At 38.4% G+C, this 20,513-nt stretch overlaps 1 protein-coding gene across 4 annotated transcripts in view; it reads left to right on the top strand.

The window, feature by feature from the left end:
- The window catches only part of PARG (poly(ADP-ribose) glycohydrolase), a 149,356-nt gene extending 134,322 nt beyond the window's left edge, over window positions 1-15,034 (top strand). For all 4 annotated transcript variants that reach the window (XM_066348199.1, XM_066348198.1, XM_066348200.1 and 1 more), the window contains 2 exons: window positions 11,085-11,213; window positions 11,883-15,034. In XM_066348199.1, coding sequence (XP_066204296.1) covers window positions 11,085-11,213; window positions 11,883-12,034 — 281 coding nt within the window. In that variant the 3' untranslated portion in view covers window positions 12,035-15,034. The remainder of the gene's footprint in view (window positions 1-11,084; window positions 11,214-11,882) is intronic.
- The last annotated feature ends 5,479 nt before the right edge of the window (window positions 15,035-20,513 follow it).

Here is a 20,513-nt window from a genome sequence, read left to right as displayed (position 1 = left end):
GAGGATTCCCGTGTGGGGTGGAGACCCCATGCTCCTAGGGGAAGGGAGTTCCATGGCTATGATACCCATCTGGCCTCTCAGCTGCAGCCCCTTGATGCAGGGGCCATCCCTTCCTGTGTCTCTGCTTTTCCTACCAGTTTTTGTGTGGCTCCTTCTGTAAATCCTTGCTTATAATATTTTAGTTTACCCAGACTTTGGTTGTTTAGATTGATTGCTCCATATTTTAGCTGTAAATTTTGTTTGGTGCTGGGAGCAGGGGAATGTAGCTTCCACCTGCTCTGCAGATATCTTGGAATCCCTTAAATAAGCCTTCTGGATTGTATCGTCTTCCTAACACAGGTACCTCACCAAGATAGGATTTTCAGTCTGTTTAATTTCTCTGAGGTCCAACATATTTCATGTTTCTTGGCCATTTTTATTTATTTTGACATTTTTTTTCATGTCTTCTGCCCATTTAGCTCTAAGGGGGTTATTTTGATTTTTTTCATTGGCTGGTAATAACTCTGTATATTTATAAATACTAATTACTTAACTGTCACATGTTGAAGCTATTTTTTTCAGGGTTGCTGGTGGGGGGCCTGTTGGGTTGTTACCATATGGAGTTATTTTTACATGTTAGCAGTTTTGTGATATGTTTAAAAAATTCTTCTCTATTTTATTCTAAAGACTTCTGCCCACATTTTCTTCAACTCAGAAACAGAAATTGCATGCTGTTATTTTAATGTTTTCAAAGTTCATGAAGAAATTTTTTGGGTTTTATATTTTGAAATTCTTTATCATCCTGAATTTGTTTGAGGAAAACTGCTTTTCACTACGTAGTTATTGATCTTATGGCAGACACGTTTTTCTGTTTTCTTAAGTAAAATTAATGAATACATTCATATCATTAATCCAGAAACCACATCTGCTGTAAACCTTGGCCCTTTGTGGTGGACACTTTAGGAAGCTTTATAAATGTGTTTCTTTCATTTTATCTCTTTATGGCATAAAGCCTTCCAGACTGCAGACTGCTTCCCCTGGTGATTGCTGAGTCTGTGTTCAAAGATGGTCGCTACTGAGTTTTCCCGAAAATAAGACAGTGTCTTATATTAATTTTTGCTTCTAAAGACACGCTAGGTCTTATTTTCAGAGGATGTCTTATTTTTCCATGAACAAGAATTCACATTTATTGTTGAACAAAAAAATCAACATTTATTAATATACTGTAGTCATGTCATCACAACATCAGCATAATCAGGCAAACTCTAAATTCCATCAAGAATTTCTTGTGACTCTATTTCCATGTGCAACAATCTACCCTGTTTCCCCGAAAATAAGACAGTGTCTTATATTAATTTTTGCTCCTAAAGACACGGTTGGTCTTATTTTCAGAGGAGGCCTTATATTTCTAAGCTTGAAAAAAATTGCAGTAGGTCTTATTTTGGGGGGATGTCTTATTTTCAGAGAAACAGGGTATGTAATTCATATTCTCAACTGTCAGGATTTAAACTTGGGAGCGGTTTTTGGCCATTCCCTTCCCCTTTCCTTGCTTGAATGATCATTAAAAAATTAGTAGTTACAGTGTCCTTCAGTGGGGGATTGTTTGCTGAAAGTGATTTTGACTCGATCCCCGGACAGGGCACACACAGGAGAGAAATTCAATGTTCCTGTCTCTCTGTCTCTCTCCCATGCCTTACTCTCTAAAAAACAAAAAACAAAACTTCTCTTCGAAAAGAGAAGTTATGGTACATTCATGTAATGAATGTTATGCAGTCATTATTAACTGTTTCAGAAATACAGCTGCTAACATGGAATCTTTTTTTTAATTAAATTATGAACATAAAGCATTATGGACAAATCTGAGATCCTCTATCTAGATGAGTAATGTAGATGTTCTTTTTCTTTTTAATCTGTATTTTTCTGTTGTGAGCATATGTACTTTGGTTTTGGAGCAAAAATCTTACCAAAAAATTCTCTGACAACATAGATGAATCTTGAGGGCATTACACTAAGTGAAATAAATGAGACAGAGAAAGACAGATACCATGTGATCTTACTTACATGTGGAATCTAAACACGAACAAAACAAAAACTGCTCATTGATACAAAGAACATATTGATGGTTGCTAGAAGTTGGGGGGGGGGTGCAACTGGTGAAGGGGGTCAAAAGGTACCAACTTGCAATAGATCATGTACACCATGATGACTATAGTTAATAATACCACATTATATATTTGAAAGTTGCTAAAAGAGCATATTTTGAAAGTTCTCATTATAAGAAAATTAATTTTTGTAACTGTGGAGGTTGAATGTTAACTAACTAGACTTACTGTGGTAATTATTTTTCAATATATACGAATATTGAGTCATTACACTGTATACTTAAAACTAATATAATGTTATAGGTCAAATATCAGTTTTAAAAAGTTAGCTACTGGATAGTATAGGCTGCAGTTTAATTAAGACCACCTTCTCATCAGTCACACTGTAGACATGAAACAATATTAAGAAACTATTTCTTTTATCTTATTTCTAATTTTATTGCATTGTAATCAGAGAGCATAGATGATACTATTTCTACTTTTTGGAGAATTTTGGACTTCTCTTTGTGGCCTAAAATAGTCAGTTGTTGCAGGTATTATGTTGGCAGTTGAGAGATGTCTGAGTGGTACAGAGCAGTGTTTTTCAACCACTGGACCGCCAGAGATTTTGTGCCGATCTGTGAAAGAGTTAACTACCCTGAAGTATAAAGATTTTAGACCTAATGATTATAGATTCTGTAATCTTCATACGGTCAGTTGAAAAACACTGCTATAGAGCTTATACCATGTCTATTGGAATCTATACCATTAGATCAGACCTTTTACTGTTCTGATTTTGTGAAGGGACTGAGAGCACCAAGAAGGATGGAGTGCTGCTCCAAAGTTCTTTTTGTTTTATTATGTTTTTGTCGATTTCTTTTTGCATTCCCTTTAGTGTTTTTTATGTCTTATTGTGTTGCCTGACTTGTGAGATACAATGTCTTTTGCTAGTCACCATAATCGAAAGGTCTTGACGTTGTAGTACTGTACATTTTTTTTCTAACCCTCTTCTCTACCTTCACTACCCAAAAGTGACTTGCAAATACAATATGGTCAATGAATTTCTGTTCAACAAATTTATTCAATAACCTCTGTCTGCCTTTCATTAATCTAATTTTATACATTTTTCTCTCAGTTTGCATATTCTTAAATTGTCTATATCTGGCTAATTCCTTCTGTTCCTTTAAGACTCTACTCTAGTGTTAAATATTCCACAAAGATTCCCCCTTCCTCTCTTAGTCACTCCCCACCCTGCAAAATAGTTCTGTGTTGGAATTCCTTTGGTTATAAGAGACACTAATGTACCTTGTCACTAAAGCATGAGGGTATGTGGTTGGCTGATGTGGCTGAGAAGGACAGAGCGGAGTTGTTCTTGGGGTGACTGGTCCTGAGATCATATTCCTCCGGTGTGTGCTGGTTGGTTCCTGCCCTGCCTGTTGCTTTTAGGGTGATGGCCTCCTCCTCTTCTGTTTGCGTTGTTATCTCTGCATAGCAGCAGCTGTGGCCTACTAGTTCCAGGCTAACAATATTGCAGCTGAGTCCCTAGAGTAAGAAGAACTGCTTAGATTAAAATTCTATGGAACTCTTCTAATTAGACCAGCTTAGGTCATTTTCCCATCCCTTGGAGCAAATCACTGTAAACAGGGAATCATTAACCCTCTGAGCAGTACGAACGTTCACGTACATCCTCGTGCCTCCTGACCATCCAGAGTACGGTCGTACATGTGTAAGGCAACATTTTAAAAAGGTGAATGTATGTTCTTCTTGTTTCCATGAATTGGTTATCAAACAAACATGATTTTAAGTTCATAAAACTGTAACTGGAACTAATTTGATATTTTTGGAAAAAAAAACCTCTCCGGGGTCAGTGAGCATGAAAAAACTTACTACTCAAAGGGTTAAACAAAAAGTTTTCTGAGATTATAGAAATTTATATAAATTTGCTTTCTTTCATTACTTATGTCCCATTTTATATCAAACCCAAACAATGTCTTGACTAGTTATTTTGTATTTTGGAATCAAGATAGCTAAATTCCGGAAAAACCAATGTTCTAGAAAAGATTGGAACAACGCTGTTAAGTCATTGTCTACTGTGCTACAGTTGGCCTGCCCATCCTTTCTGCTGGGGTTTGTAAGACGTCTGGTTAGAAGTGGAGAAGGGGTGACTATCAACAAAATATGGATGATTAAAAAAAAGGAATTATGGGCCAGGCAACCCGAGTCTGTTTACCACAGATTACTCTTCTCTTCGCTTTATTCTGCCAGAACACATCATACTCCATTTCTCTCACAGCCCTGCTCCTACACACTTGAGGAGATCTTTCTTCCTTAACATCTCTGCGTTGGCTTCTTCTGTGGGCCCAATGTCTAGAATGGGTCTTGTATGGTCATACATTAAAAGCAACTGGAGTGATCGCAGTGGTTGTTATCAGCACCTTGGAGGTGCCACTAAGTAAGTGAATCTGGGAAATACCTTTTGGGTTTTTCTTTTTTTTGAACTTTGGGAGTTGCTGATGATCAGCCAGGTTTAAGAAATTCTGTGTTCTTCTTTAGTTTGCATAATTACTCTTCAGTTTGTAGCTTTAATTTAAGATGAGGAGACCAAGGTTTGTGGAGAGGCTGATAAATCTGTTCAAAGAGAGGCAGCTATTCAGTGTCAGAACCAACATTCAAACTTGGCCTTGTCTTCCTCAATGAGCAATGTATGTTATTATTATTATTGAACACATTGAATACATGTGCTTTCCTTACATTAGCTCGTCACAGCCTGTGAAATTGGGATTTGTTTTTATCTTTAGAGGTGAGAGAAGTGAGTAACCTGGGATCACAAGGACATCCGATGACAGTGCTGGAGTTCAAACCAGGATTGATGCCCAGAGCTCAGTGTCTGTGCTCTTGCTGTTACTTTGTTAGCCAAACTCTGTATGTGGATCTAGATTTGGGAATCGGCATTCTAGAGCTGGTGGTTGAATCCTTGTGGAGAGAGAGCTTTTAAATCAGATGAAAAGGCCAAAGCTTGAGTTTTTAATAATATTCGTTGTGGAGTTGTGGTGGGTTAGGGAAGTGTGAACAGGTGATATAAAGATGAAAGACAGTAGCCAGAGGACAAGACCTACTTGGGGGTAAGACTTGACCTGAAGAATAAGATGAAATCCTTGGGGGCTGGTAGCTGTGCCTGAGCTCTTAAGATAATTGGGGCACTTGAGCTCACAAAACAGCTTGGGTTTCATTAGAAGGACATAAATAGTACTTTCAAGTCTATAGTATTTTAGCCTGCTTGTCAGCACACGTTTAATGTTAATAAACATGTGTGGCAGTTCTTCTGACTGGCATATGGTAAATTTGCTCGGAGTAGAGCAGCACGATGTGGCACAGCGGCTTAACAGCCCAGTGACGTAGAGTGTGGGGTTTCCAGTCAGACACCTGGGGCCCGACTCTCAGGCCACTGCTTTTTGGCTCTGTGACCTTAAACAAATTAATTAACCTTTGGTGGCTGTATTTCTTTATTTTCAAAATAGAGATAATACTAATATTTACCTTACTCAGTTTTCATAAGGATTGAGTGGGTTAATGGTTGTAAATAATGCTTATAGAGCTGCTAGAACTGTTCATGCCATAAGAGCTTAGTGTTAGCAGTTGCTACCAATAGTACATGCTGATGGCCACATGATGATGGCCTCAGACCACACCTCTAGTATGAATATCCATCATTCTACTCCTTTTTTGTTTATTTGGTTCATCTGTTGCAAGAGGACACTGAATTGTTTTTTGGTGTTACTCATATCTATTTGAACTTCTTTCATAGCTTAACATTGATGCCAAAGAGAAAATTAAAACCAAGCTCCCTGTGGGTTAATTTAAGTGATTATTTTGGCACCACTTGTATGTAAAGTTAGGATTTGATGCTTTTATATCATGCTTGGAGTCAGTCCACACATCTGTTAGATTTGTGAAGCAAGAGAATTCATTTAACTCATAAAACACAGTTCTCTAGATTTACAAAGGTCTTTGGGATGTGGTAGATAGTGCGGTCTAAAGACAGTTATTTTTGAAATGATCATTTATTACTGATTACTGATGTATCTAGGGTCAAGAATAATTTATATTTCTGAAAATTTTGCTTGTGAATTTGTAGTCTAATATCCAGTGAAAGTAGAAAAATTATAGCGGAGATTATGGAATTCCACACCCAGATAGAGTCTTTAGGGATCTGATTGAACTTCGTTGCATAGTTGGGGGAAATACTCTACAGAGAGTTAAGTGACTTGGCTAAAGCCGTAGAGCTGGGTAGGGCGCAGAAGGATGAGCACAGAAGTAGGTCTCCTATCTCAGTCCCAATTTGTATAAGTGCTTATTTACAATGTGCACCCAACAAAAGAGATGCAAAATCAAGAATGTAAAGTAAATTGGCTTCTCTGATTAGGATCTAGCCTCTTTTGGGTAGCTTATCTCTAAGATAAGAGCTTATCTGTAAGAGTCCATCTGTTATAAGTGGGATTGTAGTTCTTTTATGAAGTGGCAGAGAAAGCATTTCACAGGACCTTCAATTAGAGATTAGGCTTTCACAGTAAAATTTATTCAGGGTTGAAATAGAAGGCTGCCCATAGGTTTCCAATGTCTCATTTCTGTCTATCCCACCACGGATAAAGTCCATTCTAGTCTTAATTAGGCCCAGGAAAAAATTAGAGTCCAGAGGTTCTGCACCATGGTGTAGTCCTTACCAAAACTTTGTCCAGTTCAGGTGCTGCTCAAAGCTTGTACTTGGGAGACAGCATGGTTCTCTAGTGCCAGGGGCTGCCAGCCCATGGTACCTTATGAGTTCCCAAGTGAGAGAGGGCAGAGAGAAGGGCCGGAACTTTGTTAGGCCTCTGTTTATATTTTGACCTGGGAAGGACTAGTTTTTTCTTAAGACAGCCGATCAATTTCTTTAAAAGTTTTGTGGGCTTGTATTGATTCCTCCCACTAACCAATCAGATCCTTCTACTAGGCTAGATGGACAGGCCTCTGTGGCTACCTTCTTGGCTTCCACTGGGCATGCCCTAAAGTGGAAGTACAGAATACAGAAGGACCTGCCCCTATAGTCTAGGGTGGATCAGCTTTACCCTGGGGAGCTGGACAAACTGTTCATCCCTCCCTTGGGCACTCTGTGGTGTCCGGCCTGGTAAATGAGATGCTTCTACTCCAGCAGGCTTTCCAGTTTTATCAAATTTCATATTCGCCTCCTTTTGCTTTTTGTTTCCATCAATATCTAGCTACCTGCCTCTGTTACCATACCCACAGGGAAGCCTTTATTTTTTTAAAAAAATAAGAGTTTATCTGAGCCGAACTTACAACATAGATGGAGAAGCAAGATCTCAAATGCTTCTGGCCTGTGAATCATTTTTAAAATAAGCTTTAGCCTGATCTGTGGTGATGCAGTGGATAAAGTGTTGGCTGAAGTCACTGGTTTGAAACCCTGGGCTTACCTGGTCAGGGCACATATGGGAGTTGATGCTTCCTGCTCCTCCCTCCTCTCTCTCTCTCTCTCTCTCTCTCTCTCTCCCCCTCCTTCCTCCCTCACTCCCTCCCCCCCCCTCTCTCTCTCCCCCTCTCTAAAATGAATAAATAAAATCTTTGAAAAATAAAATAAGAAGATTAAAATAATCTTTATAGGGAGATAAATTTTAAATGTTTTACCAATATTTTATTTTTTAAAATGGCAAATGACGATTACAGAAATGAGTATTTCTGTATGTAAGGAGGAAATAGGACCTTTAAAAGGACATTTCTTTGGGGGTCTCTCTCTCTCGCTCTCTCTCTCTCTTTAAATAGGAAATACTTAAAGCCAAGTTTTCATTTAACTAAAAGTTAAGAAATGATACCACTTGATAGAGGAAGATGACGATTTATTAGTTTCCATTTTTGTATGCACTTCCGGTTACTTAGGAGCCTTTGAAATTGAGAGTATTGAATCTTTAATGTATGCACAAGTTGGTTGAGTAGTTTTAATTAAAGCATCTCTATTTTGAGATTAATTACTTTTAATATTCTGAGATTAATGAGACCTAATCATATTGTGGATACCCAATAAATATTAGTTTAGAAATTAGGAAATACTTTGATATGTTAAACTCTCACATGTAGTATAGTGTCTTATGTTTATTCTCAAATCTGGGCATACTCAACTATACCAGACTTACTTGTTCAATTTAAACATATTTTTTCATCTTACATTATTTTAAAAACTTTTTATTTGAAAATAATTTTAAATTTATAAAAGTAACAAAAAAGTGAAATTAACATCTCTTTCTGTGTGTGTACTCACATATATGTATGTGTATTTCTCTATGTATATGTGTATACATATATATATATAACACAATTTTTTTCTGAACCATGTGCCCCTTTTCCTAAACATTTCAGTGTGTGCTTTTTAAGAAATATATATATATATATATATATATATATATATATATATATATATATATATTATTTTTCCTTTGATTGGAGTGAGAGGAAGGGGGAGAAAGAGAAGAATGAGAGAGCAAGAAACATCAAGTTATTGTTTCATTTAGTTTCCTTTAGTTGTGCACTCATTCATTGCTTCTTATATGTGCCCTGACCAGGGGTTGAACCCGTGACCCCTAGTAGCCGGGTCAGTGCATTTCATTCATTGAGCCACCTGGACAGGATCTAAATATTTTCTATATAAAACACATGATAATTGTAATTACAAATTACATTTGTAATTATACATTGATAGAATATTTTTATCTACTCTATCATCTATGTTCCAATTTTGTCAGACAGCCAAATAAAACCTTCCGATGCAGGGTCTGAAGTCGCTTTTGCATTTAATCATCCTGTCTTTTGGCCTCCTTTTGAATCTGGAGTCTTTCCACAGCCTTTCTTTCTCTTTTTTGACAGTGACATGTTTTCAAAATACAGTGATCCTTGAGTTTGGCATTCTCAGTAAGACCACTGCCCAGGTGATAGTGTCAAGAGTCACTTGATGGTCATCAGACCCCACTGGTGATGTTAATTTTGATTAGCCAGTTAAGATGTTGTCTAATTTTACCACTGTATAGATATTGAGGTGTTATTTATTTATTTATTTTTACTATCTTGTAGCTAATAAGCAGTCTGTGGGGAAAAACTTTAAGACAAAATTTACCTCAGATTTAGCATCCTTTAATGGTTTTAGCCAGATCCAATCTTTGCCACGATGGCTGCAAATGATCTCATTCCAGTAGCCTCACCACATGTCCTCGTTAGGCTGTGGCTTTTTCCTGTGAGCAAGAGTGCTCCTTCCTCATGTTTATTTATTATGTGTTATCAGTGTGGAGTTGGCAGTTCATGTTTTTTTTATGCTTTGTGATTTATTACTGTACTTAATGCGGTGCTTGCTTGTCCAGATCTGGCCAGTGGGAGCTTCTTTAGATTGGTTCCTGTATCCTTGTAAAAGCTCCCATCAACTCTTTTTCCTATCATTTTTTTTTTTTTTAATTTCTTTACTTTCTGGTATAGCAAAATATTTTGGGCTCATTTTGTACCTATCCTGTCCCACCCCACGGAATCAAGCATTTCCATGAGGAATCCAGCTCTTTTTAGGGGGAATAGTATTAGATACCAAAATCTGGGCACTAGGTGCACTCACTGCGACTGGGGTGTCTTCTGGGCTTTTTCTGAGCTAAGAGATGTTCTCTCTCTTTCTCTTATTCTCTCTCTTACACATACAGACACACATACAAATGTATTTTAGATTTTATGAGCATACACCAGTGCCTTCCATTTCAGTCCGTCTTCCCCAGAGTTCTTTGTCTATTCCCATCAGAGAGAACCCCAGTTCCCAGCATTTCAACATTGACTCATTTACTCAATCCTGAAATATATTTAAAGATACTTTAGAATTGCTGTGCCTGTACTGCTATGGTAAGCAGACCTAGTCAAAGGAGAGGAGGGGAATTTGTTTGTAATTCTTTCCTTCATACCTAAGACTGAGGGTCATCAGTCAAACATTGTGTTCATAAGTCCCTTTAGTCCTTTCTTTCATCCTTTTATTTTTCTTTCCCCTCAGTATAGTTATGTTATTCTTTTGAAATAAAATTAGGCTCATGTGCTTTAAGTTTGCTTTCAATTATAGACTCCTCCCCATTCTCGTTCATATTGTTTTAGTTTTATTTTTGAATATGTAGAATATTAACATGCTATCAAAAATCTTAATTGCAAAACTTACCCTGTTTTAGTTTGAGTTTACTTCCCTTTTCATTAAGGAAAATGATGTATAACTGGGAAGACGGCACTTACTGTATCTGTGCTCAGTTTTGTTGTTGTTATTTAAAATAAATTTGTTTTTTGAGATGAAGATTATAAATAAACCTAATTTTTGGAAACAGTTGAGTCTCAGTGATGTGTGACTTTAATTCCTGGAGGCAGTGGTTGAGAGCAATTTTCCCATTCCAGCACACAAGTTACTGTCCCGTGCTTTCAGCAGCATTCACTCCTTGCCGCAGTGGTTGGGCAGAGGCGGGCATGCAGAGGGGTGCGGTGTGTGCTCTACCCATTTGAGAATGCCTGCTGGGGGAGGTTACTGAGGGCATTGGAACCTCCCAAGTACAGTGTTCAGGGAAAGTCACAGAGACTCTTGTAATTAAAAAAAAGACCAGTGAGTGTGTAATGCGACAAAATAATTAGGCAGCAAACATAGAAGTTTTAGTTCCAGATTAATATGAGCAAGAAGAAATACCACCTTAGTGCTTTGAGTGCTGCCCCAAATACACCTTCCTTTGTTTTCCCACAGAGGTGCTAGGGTGGGAATTCTGTGACTTAATGTTTGTCTTGCCAGCATCTCTGAATAGTCACACAACTAGATGATTTATACCCATCCTGTATTCGCCATTTCTAATGTGTATATTAGGCTTATAAATATTTAAAGCAGGTTGCATCTTTGGCAAGCCAGCTATAATGTAGCTGCTCGTTGAAAGAATTACAGGTGTCAGATGATGAGAAATGTCAGAATATAGCTGTGTTTTTCTCTTGCTACAGCCTTAATACAGATCCTAGCAGCTGCAGTAGCTGAACGAGATGTGGTTTATTTCACCTTTGGGGACACAGAATTGATGAGAGACATTTACAGCATGCATAGTTTTCTTACAGAAAGGAAACTGACTGTTGGTAAGTAGGAGATCGTCTTGACACTAATATCTAGAAGGATTTAGAAGGAGGAACACTTGCTAACTCTGGATGGATTATGGGGAGTAAGAAAAAATTAAGTGCGATTTTGAGGGTTGGGAGGACAAGGTTTTAAGAGGCAGCATTTGTAGAATCACTTTTTCTGGCCAAATGTCATCCACAGTCTTGGAAGAGAGTATCTGCTTATTAAATAAGGCTGAGAAGCTGGAGTTTGTGTCCATTTTTACGTTTGTGTATATGTAAAACTAAAAGAAGGGAGGTGTAGAAGGGTACTTTCAAACCTAAAGGCTTCATCCTGTGTCATGTTTATCAGACTGGCCAGCGTGCCCATCTGGTGTGTTTTGGCTGGCCAGGCAAGGCTGTGCTGCCACGGGAGCCAACGTGTAGAATTAGAGTTGCCACAAACTCCTAAAATGATGCGTGGATAAGACACTAGAGTAGCCTGTTGTAATTACAAGCTAATAAGTAGATTCTGTAAGGTATTTTAAAAAAATTTATATTTATGTCAAGAAAGCCTTCCAGGCATATGAAATTCATACTCTATATTTAATTTCAAATTTAAGCATGTGTTATTTAGATTAAGATAAAACTGATTGTTCTCTGCGTTTACATATGTTAATATGCAAATTGGTCTGGCCCTTTCTTCTCCAGGAGAAGTATATAAGCTGCTGCTACGTTATTACAATGAAGAATGTAGAAATTGTTCCACCCCTGGGCCTGATGTGAAGCTTTATCCCTTCATCTACCATGCTGCTGAGTCCTGTGTGGACACCAGCCAGCCAGGACAGAGGACAGGGGCCTGAGGAGCAGAGTGCAGAGACCTTCCTCCCACATCTGAGCAGAAACAGCAACTTGAATTGTCCAGGTGTAATATGTGAACAGACTTAATGTAAATGTGTGTATAATCCACACCTGTGCGCAAGAATGCAACCCCTTCCACACACATACAGCTGTTCATTTGTATTTCTAAGCCCTGCCATCCTGACTTATTTAGATACGTATTTTTTATTTTTTTCTATTTCAGTCTTTATTCTTTGATTGTCCTTCCTTTTGCCCATCAGATTTCTCATGAAATCCCTGACAGGTTGTGCTCGTCCCATCAGCCCCCTCTGTGATGCCCACACATCACACAGAGTCCCTCTGCAGCCAGCAGGAGCCAGTGGTGCCCAAGGACGGGTGGGAACCCAGGACTGCCTCTCCCTGGCTGGCTGCAGATCTCTCTAGGAGCCTCTCATCCCCAGCTCTTGATGCGAGTGCACTGTTTGAGTCTTGAATTTTGAAAATTATGAGTTGGGGCTTTATTCATGCATGTTACATAATATGAAAGCCCTAGGTTTAAAACAATTTTGTACTTAAGACAATAATTTCCAGAAATAGCTCTTTTGAGACATGACTGTTCTGGTGTGTCTGTCCATTTTTCCCTGATCAATTTTTATTGATAATGGTTCTAGAAACTGACCAAGATGAAAGAAAAGGTAGAATAAAAGAGAATTTCCCCAAATGGTATTTGGAAAAAAAAAATAGATCCAAGAGAGTTGAAGATTTTTTTTCTGAGATTTTTAAAATTCGGGTTGTTTGTTCCTTGGTGCTTGAGGTATATTCATACAACCAAAGTTTAAGAACTTGGAACTTAGTGCTGATTTGTACATATTGAAGTTTCTCTGGTATTCAAGGGTTATATAGTTAATAAATTTTCATTAACAATCATTTGTCAGAAACTCCCATATTATCTATATTTTATAATGTAAATATATCTTCTTTAAGTGTGTCTGTGTGCAACCACATGACATCTAAATAAAACTGGAATTGTGGGAAATGATTCCATTTAAACTTTATCAGGACCTGTATTTAAAATCCTATATTTGTAATTGTTTACATTTAAAACTGGCAACAAATAAATAATGTCATTTGAAGGTTATAGTGAAAGCCAGCATCAATTCTGTGTTAATAGAGAGTAGAGTTTAATCACAAAAGCACTTATTTGTATTTCTAAAATAATTCTAAACCATACTGTTGAACTGTCAAGAAAAGCTATTGGAAGTCAAATACTATCAGTAAGGAGTTTTGGTAGATGTTCCAAATTGCTGATACCAGTATTGACGGGAAAATGGGGGGTTGGCCAGTGTCTGCAACTTTTTGTATGTATAGATTGAGAGGTTAATGGAACTTGGCACCTACAGGCAACCATTTGTTATAAATGAAGTTCTTTACCATAGTAACTCAGGTTTTTATTCATCACCCTAAGTTTAAGGTGTCTGGCTTTATTTTTGCTGGCACTAAAATCTTCTCTTTCCAACCTATTCTATGCTTGGATAAACATTCATAGTTATATTTTACTTCTTTAGTCTCTCTCCATAATTTTTCCCTCCTACCCAACCCTAGGACTAAGTGAACAGTTCTTTAGAACTTCATGAAAAGTATGTATAGTTGGTTCATGTGGTAGCTAAGTCATTGCATGCATGCAGATAAGAGGACTACCCAGCCTGGTATTCCAGGACACGGAATCTACACTAAGCTCTTAGTGTTGAACTGGGCCATCTAATTGACCGCTTCTCTCAGTTTTGAGGGGTTTCAAGAATAGAATCTGCCTAGCTAGTTCTTTGTCCCACTACATTCTGGGATTGGGACAGTTTCATCAGATGCAGCATGATGAGACTAATGTCTATTCTTTTAGAAGAGAGCAAGGTGGAGACAACATAATTACTTTGTTCTTAAAGGCCCTCTGGGAAAATAGAAAAAAAATCAATATCTAATTAACATTAGCACCTTTATTCTCTTTCATTTGAGGTTTATTGGTTTAGTTCCTATTGTTTGCTCTCCTTTAATCTGTTGAGACCCGAAGAAATATATTTAGTTTAGAATTCTTAATTTTTTACTGTAGATTACTTGATTTTTACTTCTATCTAGCTCACTCAAATGTACAATAATAGTTTAAGGAAACAGTGTGGAGTAAAGGGAAGGGCATGAGATTTTAAATCAGGCTGGATTCAATTGCCAGCTACATCCCTAGCTAACATTTTAATGTTCTTGAAATAAACGGCATCTCTGAGCCACTGAACTTATCTAGAAAATGTGTTTTTGGTACCTATTGGAGAATACTATCTATAGAGCTACAGTCATAAGGTCTGGCATTATACTATAGTTGGTGCTCAATAAATGACAACTATTACAGTCGATCAGGAAACATATGGAGCACCCATTGTGTATAAGGTACTGTGCTATGTTGTTTTACATATTTTGTCCATTTTTCCAGTGAGCTAACAGGTGCCCGGAGGTTTGGGAACACCATTTCAACCTCCAGGAATTCATTAGGAGAGGAGACTTGGTCCATCATCTCTGAAGGGGTTCCGATAGAGCTGAGGTTCTGACACTTACTCTCTACAAAGGTTTTACAACTTACTCTTTAGCATGAGTGACTAGTGATCAGTGAGGTACAGTAAATTTCCTCGGAATTATCTTTTCCTGCTGGTTGAAGTGACATTAAGGGCAGGCAGACCCAAATCAGAATTTATTTTTTTTTTTACATTTTTTTTTTCCAAATCAGAATTTAAAAGAGAGATTGAAAAAGATCTAACCAAGCTCCATGATTACTATGCTGGTCCCTAACTAATATATAATTGCTTTGAAACCAAATATTAAGCTCTCCCACTCCAAGCATATGACAGAACAAAATATTCATTGGGTTGAAGAGAAGCAGTTGTATAGATTCTTACCTGTTTTTTTTCCCCCCTGTCTTCTGTGTGACTGCATATGTTCATGGCTTTTTTTCTGGTGTAAAAAATAAAGATTTAAAGATAAATAAAGATTTTAAGGCCCTGTAGTTTCTCTCAACCCTGTGGATAATTCCCAATCCTTTGTCTGGAGGGAAGGAAAGGACTGGCCATTGCTGGAATGTGAGCTCAGAGCATTTAATCCTGTCCTTTGGGGACTGATCGTGATACTTATTAGAACAAACTGCTGAAACCCATTGGCCCACTGCTGTTTGCTGTGCCAGTAGCAGAGTGCCTTTAGTATGTGTCCTCACGAGATGCCACACAGATCCACTGAACCTTCTGACCAGAAGGGTTTCCAAGCAAGACAGCCAGTACTGCATATGTTCATCTGATAATGTTTTTTATTTTTCCTGTTTATTTTAAATATAGAGTTAACATGTCATGGTGACTTTGAACTTGGGGATAAGGAGAGTTCTGTGCTAATACGGTTATTTTTTAAGATTTTATTTATTGATTTTAGAGGAAGGAGAGAAACTCTTAGGGAAGGAGCGGGAAACATCAACTCGTAGTAGTTGCTTTTTGAACAGGCAACCTCAGCATTCCAAGTCGACATTTTACACACTGCACAACCACAGGTCAGGCCTGTGCTAATATTTACATGATTTATAAGGAAGAGAATAAATAAATGTTGACCCCCTGGTCACCACCTCTTTTTTTTTTTTTCTAAATGCCACTTTTGAGCTTTCACATGCATGCTCTCATGTAAAAAGTCTAGAGTGCATCTTAAGCATTTGGTGAAAATTTTTATGTGTACTAAATTGTCAGTGAAGAAAACATGGGGAGCAGGAACAGAGGGCTTCTCTTCCTAGTGAGGATTACATCAGCATAGCCTGCAATGGAGCTTGAGCCACCCAGCAATGAGGGGAAACTCCTCTCTGGATGTTAGCCAAGGCAGCAAGAACCTGAACTTACACCTTTACCTGGCTGCAGCGGAATTAGACCTAACATTTAATGAGACCCAGTCTCATAACACAATATCTAAAATGTTCAATTTGAAATGCAAAATCACCAAGCAGCAGGAAGATCTCAACTTGAATGACAAAAGACAGCAACACTGAGGTGACACAGAGGTTAAAACTATCTGACAATAATCGTAAAGCAGCCATCCTAAAAATGCCCTAACAAGCAATTATGAACACCTTTGAAATAAATTAAAATGAAAGGTTCCACAAGGAAATAGAAAATCTCATCAAAGAAACATGACATGATAAAAATCAAATGGAAATTTTAGAACTAAAAAAAAAATAGAAGAAAGAATCGGTGAACTTGAAGGTAGAACAACAGAATTTGGCCAATCTAGGACAACAGAGAGCAAATAGACTGAAGATTAATAATACAGCTCTAGGGACATTTGATACTGTAAGAAATAATCTAACATTCACATCAGTGGAGTACCAGAAAGAGAAGAGAAGATGGGGACTGAAAAAGTAGTTGAAATAATTTCTAAACGTTTCCAAATTTGGCAAAAGACAAACCTTTTTTAATAAGCTGAGTGAATGACAAACCAGAATAAAGAAAAAAATCCACACCAAAATGTATCATACTTAAATTTCTGAGAATCAAAGAAAAAGTTTTTAAAGCAGTGAGAAGTGACACATTACCTACAAGACAGACACAACCCAAACAAGAGTGGGTTTTCTCATCAGAAACGACAATGGCTAGGGTAAGCAGGACACCGTGTTCAAGTACAGAAAGAAAAGAACGCAGCGCAAAATTGTATGTCCAACAATCCAACAAAAACATGATTCAAGAAGGAAGGGGAGATAAAGATATTCTCAGATGAAGAAAAACTAAGAGAATTTGTTTCTAGCAGACCCATCCTAAAAGAATGACTATAGGAAGTTCTTAAAACAGGAAATTATGAAAAAAGGAATCTTGGAACATCAGGAAGAATAGAATAAAAAGATGGATATATGCAATACACTTCCTTGAATTTTCTAAATTATCTTTTTTGAAGCAAAAATAACTTTCAGTTTTCAATATATGTAGAGGGAATAAGACAATTATAAATGGGAGAGAATGGGGCATAAAGAAAGGTAAGGTTTCTATACTTAACACAAACTGGTAAAATGTTGGCATTAGTAGACTGGTAAATTATGTATTTATAATGTAATTCCTGGAGCAACCAATCTGAAGACTATAGAAAGAGATATACTCAATACACTACAGATAAAGTAGGATTTTAAAAAATGTGTAACCCACAGGTAGCAGAAGGCAACAGGTGGGGCCTCTGGAACCCAGAGAGTGGATCTGCTGGCACCCAGGAGGATAGTTCTACTGAATGTCCCCATGAGGGGGATATGCCAGTGAGATTTCCAGGGAAGTGGGGGAAATGGCCCTCACCTCAAAGCCAGATGACTGAGTCACTGTCACCCCCTGGGTTTATCTAGACATCTACTCCCTGGCCAAGGCTGCTGACTCATCAGCAAGGCCTGATCTCCACAGGGTGAGCCGATTGCTTCCCCCAAGCTGATGCTGTTCAGAGGGGAGTGCTACAACCAAGAAAGAGGGTGACTTTGGTATAGTGGAGTGACTTAGCACAAGGATCCTGGTGGCTGGCTGTTTCCCCACTCTTCCTGTGTCTATCTCTCAAAGCTGCAAACCCCAGACTGTGCTCACATGACTCAAGTTGGGTGGCTCTTTTTCCAAAGCCACAGAAAGTCCTGGCTCTGTGCTGCTCCCTAGTCTCCCTGTGCGTGGCAGTCAGCTGCACTGGTGGGCCAAGTGTCCCACCAGGTCAGGGGAAGGGCACTGGCCGTGTACTCCAGGTGAGAGAGCAGTCTTCCTTTCAGACCTGCAGAGACCTGGCTCTGCACTGCTCTCTCCTCTCAGTGCGTGCTGAGCTCAGCCACCCAGTGGGGCAAGAGCCCCAGAATGTCAGGTGGAAGGGTGCTGGTTGTGCACTTGAGGTGGAGGAGAGTGGCCCTTCTTTTAAATCCATAGACAGTCTCGGCTCTGCCTGGAATTTTTTATTTGCTCGAGTTTAATGTTTTTTGCCTGCTGCTCCATGTCACACTCTTCATCTGTCTTAAGTGGCTCATTGTGGCTCTATTTAGTAAACTTCCCTGTCATTTTTCTTGACCTGCATCTCCTTTTTTTCCCCCAGCTTAGTGAGAGTTCCACTGTCTCCCAAAGTCACTAAAACCCAAAATTTGTGAGTTACTATTGCACCACTCCTCCACCTGCTTAACCACTAAACCCTATAGAGCTAATTCCTAAACATCTCTTAAATCCGTTCCCCTTTCTTTATCTCTGCAGCCAGTGTATTATTGCCTGTCATCTGGATATATTTTTGCTCTCACCTTTTACCTCTCTGTCCTCCTTCCAGTTTCCTGAGAAAGCTTTCTAAAAAGCAAATCTGACTGTGTTTGTCACAGGTTAAGGTGTTGCTGGTGTCCCAAGCCTACTGAAATAGAGTCCAAACCCCTTGACATGGTACACAAAACTGGGTCCCACTTGGACTAGGCTACCAGTGCTCTGTACACATCCAGAAAGTTTCCGTTCCCCTAGCTTTTGTACATGGTGCTTTCCTACCAGAGGTCTTAAATGCACATGTGTTGATTTTTCCTCCCTAACATTCACTCCTGTTTCTTGTGGTATCAGCATCGCATGAACCATCCACCTTGCTTCTCAATCCAGGTGTTTCAGATGAGTGGCTGCAGGCCCCGTGGCCCCCTCTTCAGGGCAAGCTGGGTCATTTAGCTTTTCTCTTTTATCCTGGAATTTGAATTCTGAACATTATAAGTGCTTTGATGAGACAGTCTATTTCTGAATCAGTCTTGCTTCCTGAGGTAGTTCTTCAGTTTTCCTCTGATTCTGTGAATTGTGCTACAACCTTCCTGGGAACTTTTTGGCTTAAGCCAGCCAGAAATTTTCTTGTGTATTTAGTCAAACAACTCCCCCAAAACCCATCCTTCTGCATCAAACGCTTATTTATATCTATCCTTTGGGATCCAAGTTAAGTGTCCATTTATTCAATTATTCATTCAACAAGTATATACTGAAAACATACTATGAGTTGGGCACTATGCAAAATGCTGGAGATATAATTCTAAATTAAACAAGTGTATTTCTTGGCCATATGGACTTTAAAAATACTGCTCACAAAAATTAGGGATATTTCAAAGTGAATATGAAGCAATAAAGAAAAGCATTTGATTTTTTTTTATTTTTTTATTATTGAACAAGAACATCAGAAAAGGAAACGACAAGTCAAAGAAAGTTGTTTGATTATGAAAATGAGGTTCAAAACCAACTTCTATTTCATTGGTGAAAATGGACTGTATAAAAAGGCTGAAAGAACTGGAGTATCTGCACAATTCCTGGTCCCCTAATTTTTGTGAGCAGTATATTTCAAAATACACTTTTTGGGGAGACTTTAGATGCAGAATGTAAAGCTAATCATATTCCTTCACTCATGGCACCCTATCAGTATTGATATGGATAATCAATTACATCTACATCCCCTAACCTTTTCCCCTCATAGGCAACCAAATTAATGTATTTGATATTTATGTGAATATTTTCTTGTGACATGTGTATTGTGGTTTTGTGGGGATGTGCTTTTAATTAAAACAGAGAGTATTATTCTGCATATTTCTTTTGGTTTCCTAGTTTTCTTCAGTAAGCATGGTTGCATGCCTGAATGTTTGAGATGAGATAAAGGGCTTTATAGAAGCAAATGCAAGGAGTTTGGCTTTTACTTTGGGTGAAATGGGAAGTCATTTGAGGGTTTTGAGCTGAGGGGCAACATGATTTGAACCAGTGTTTTACAAGGAAAAGTCTGCCTACTACGATGAGATTAAAATTCAGAGGTGCAAGTGTGGAAGCCAGGAGGCCAGTTTGGTAGCTGTTGCAATCATCCATGGAGGGTTAATGGTGGTTCGAACTACAGATGTGTATGTTCTTACATGTTCCTACATGAGGAGCTCCTGTATATAAATGAGAACAAAAACCTAAGGGAAATACAGCAGGAAAACCCCCAAATTAAAAAGAAACTAAGAAGCAAATCATTGATAATCAGAAAAACGTTGATGAAAACAGTAACATGACCTTGCAACTATGATTCTGGCCAATTTAGAAAGCCAAACACTGGCAGCTGCTGGTTGGGTTCTGAGGACTTACATATATCTTCTTGCACCACGTATGGCAGTGTAGAACTGGGCAGCAATGTGACAATGCTGAGTCAAGTTAAATATTGCACGCGCATACCTATGACCTAGCAGTTCAGCTCCTGCATGTATATGTCAGAGACATTTCCACGCATGTTTATGGGGTAATTTGTGGGAAGATGCTTATTGTAGCATCATTTGTGGCATCAGGGAAGTGGAGGCAGCCTGTGTTTCCAACACTGGGATGCTGGGTGGGTAACATGTACATCAGGCTTTGTGATAAGCATTTTACTGTTACCTGCATTATTTCATCTTCAAGATAGCCCTAAGACAGTGGGACCTTTAGTAGCATCCCGTTTTGCAGACAGTAAAACAGAAAACACCCTCCCAGACACACT

This window comes from Saccopteryx leptura, chromosome 9 (genome assembly GCF_036850995.1).
Source record: "Saccopteryx leptura isolate mSacLep1 chromosome 9, mSacLep1_pri_phased_curated, whole genome shotgun sequence".
NCBI classification, from domain to species: Eukaryota; Metazoa; Chordata; class Mammalia; order Chiroptera; family Emballonuridae; genus Saccopteryx; species Saccopteryx leptura.
The sequence above is the reverse complement of the archived record's forward strand: the minus strand, read 5'-3'. Positions and strand labels throughout refer to the sequence as shown.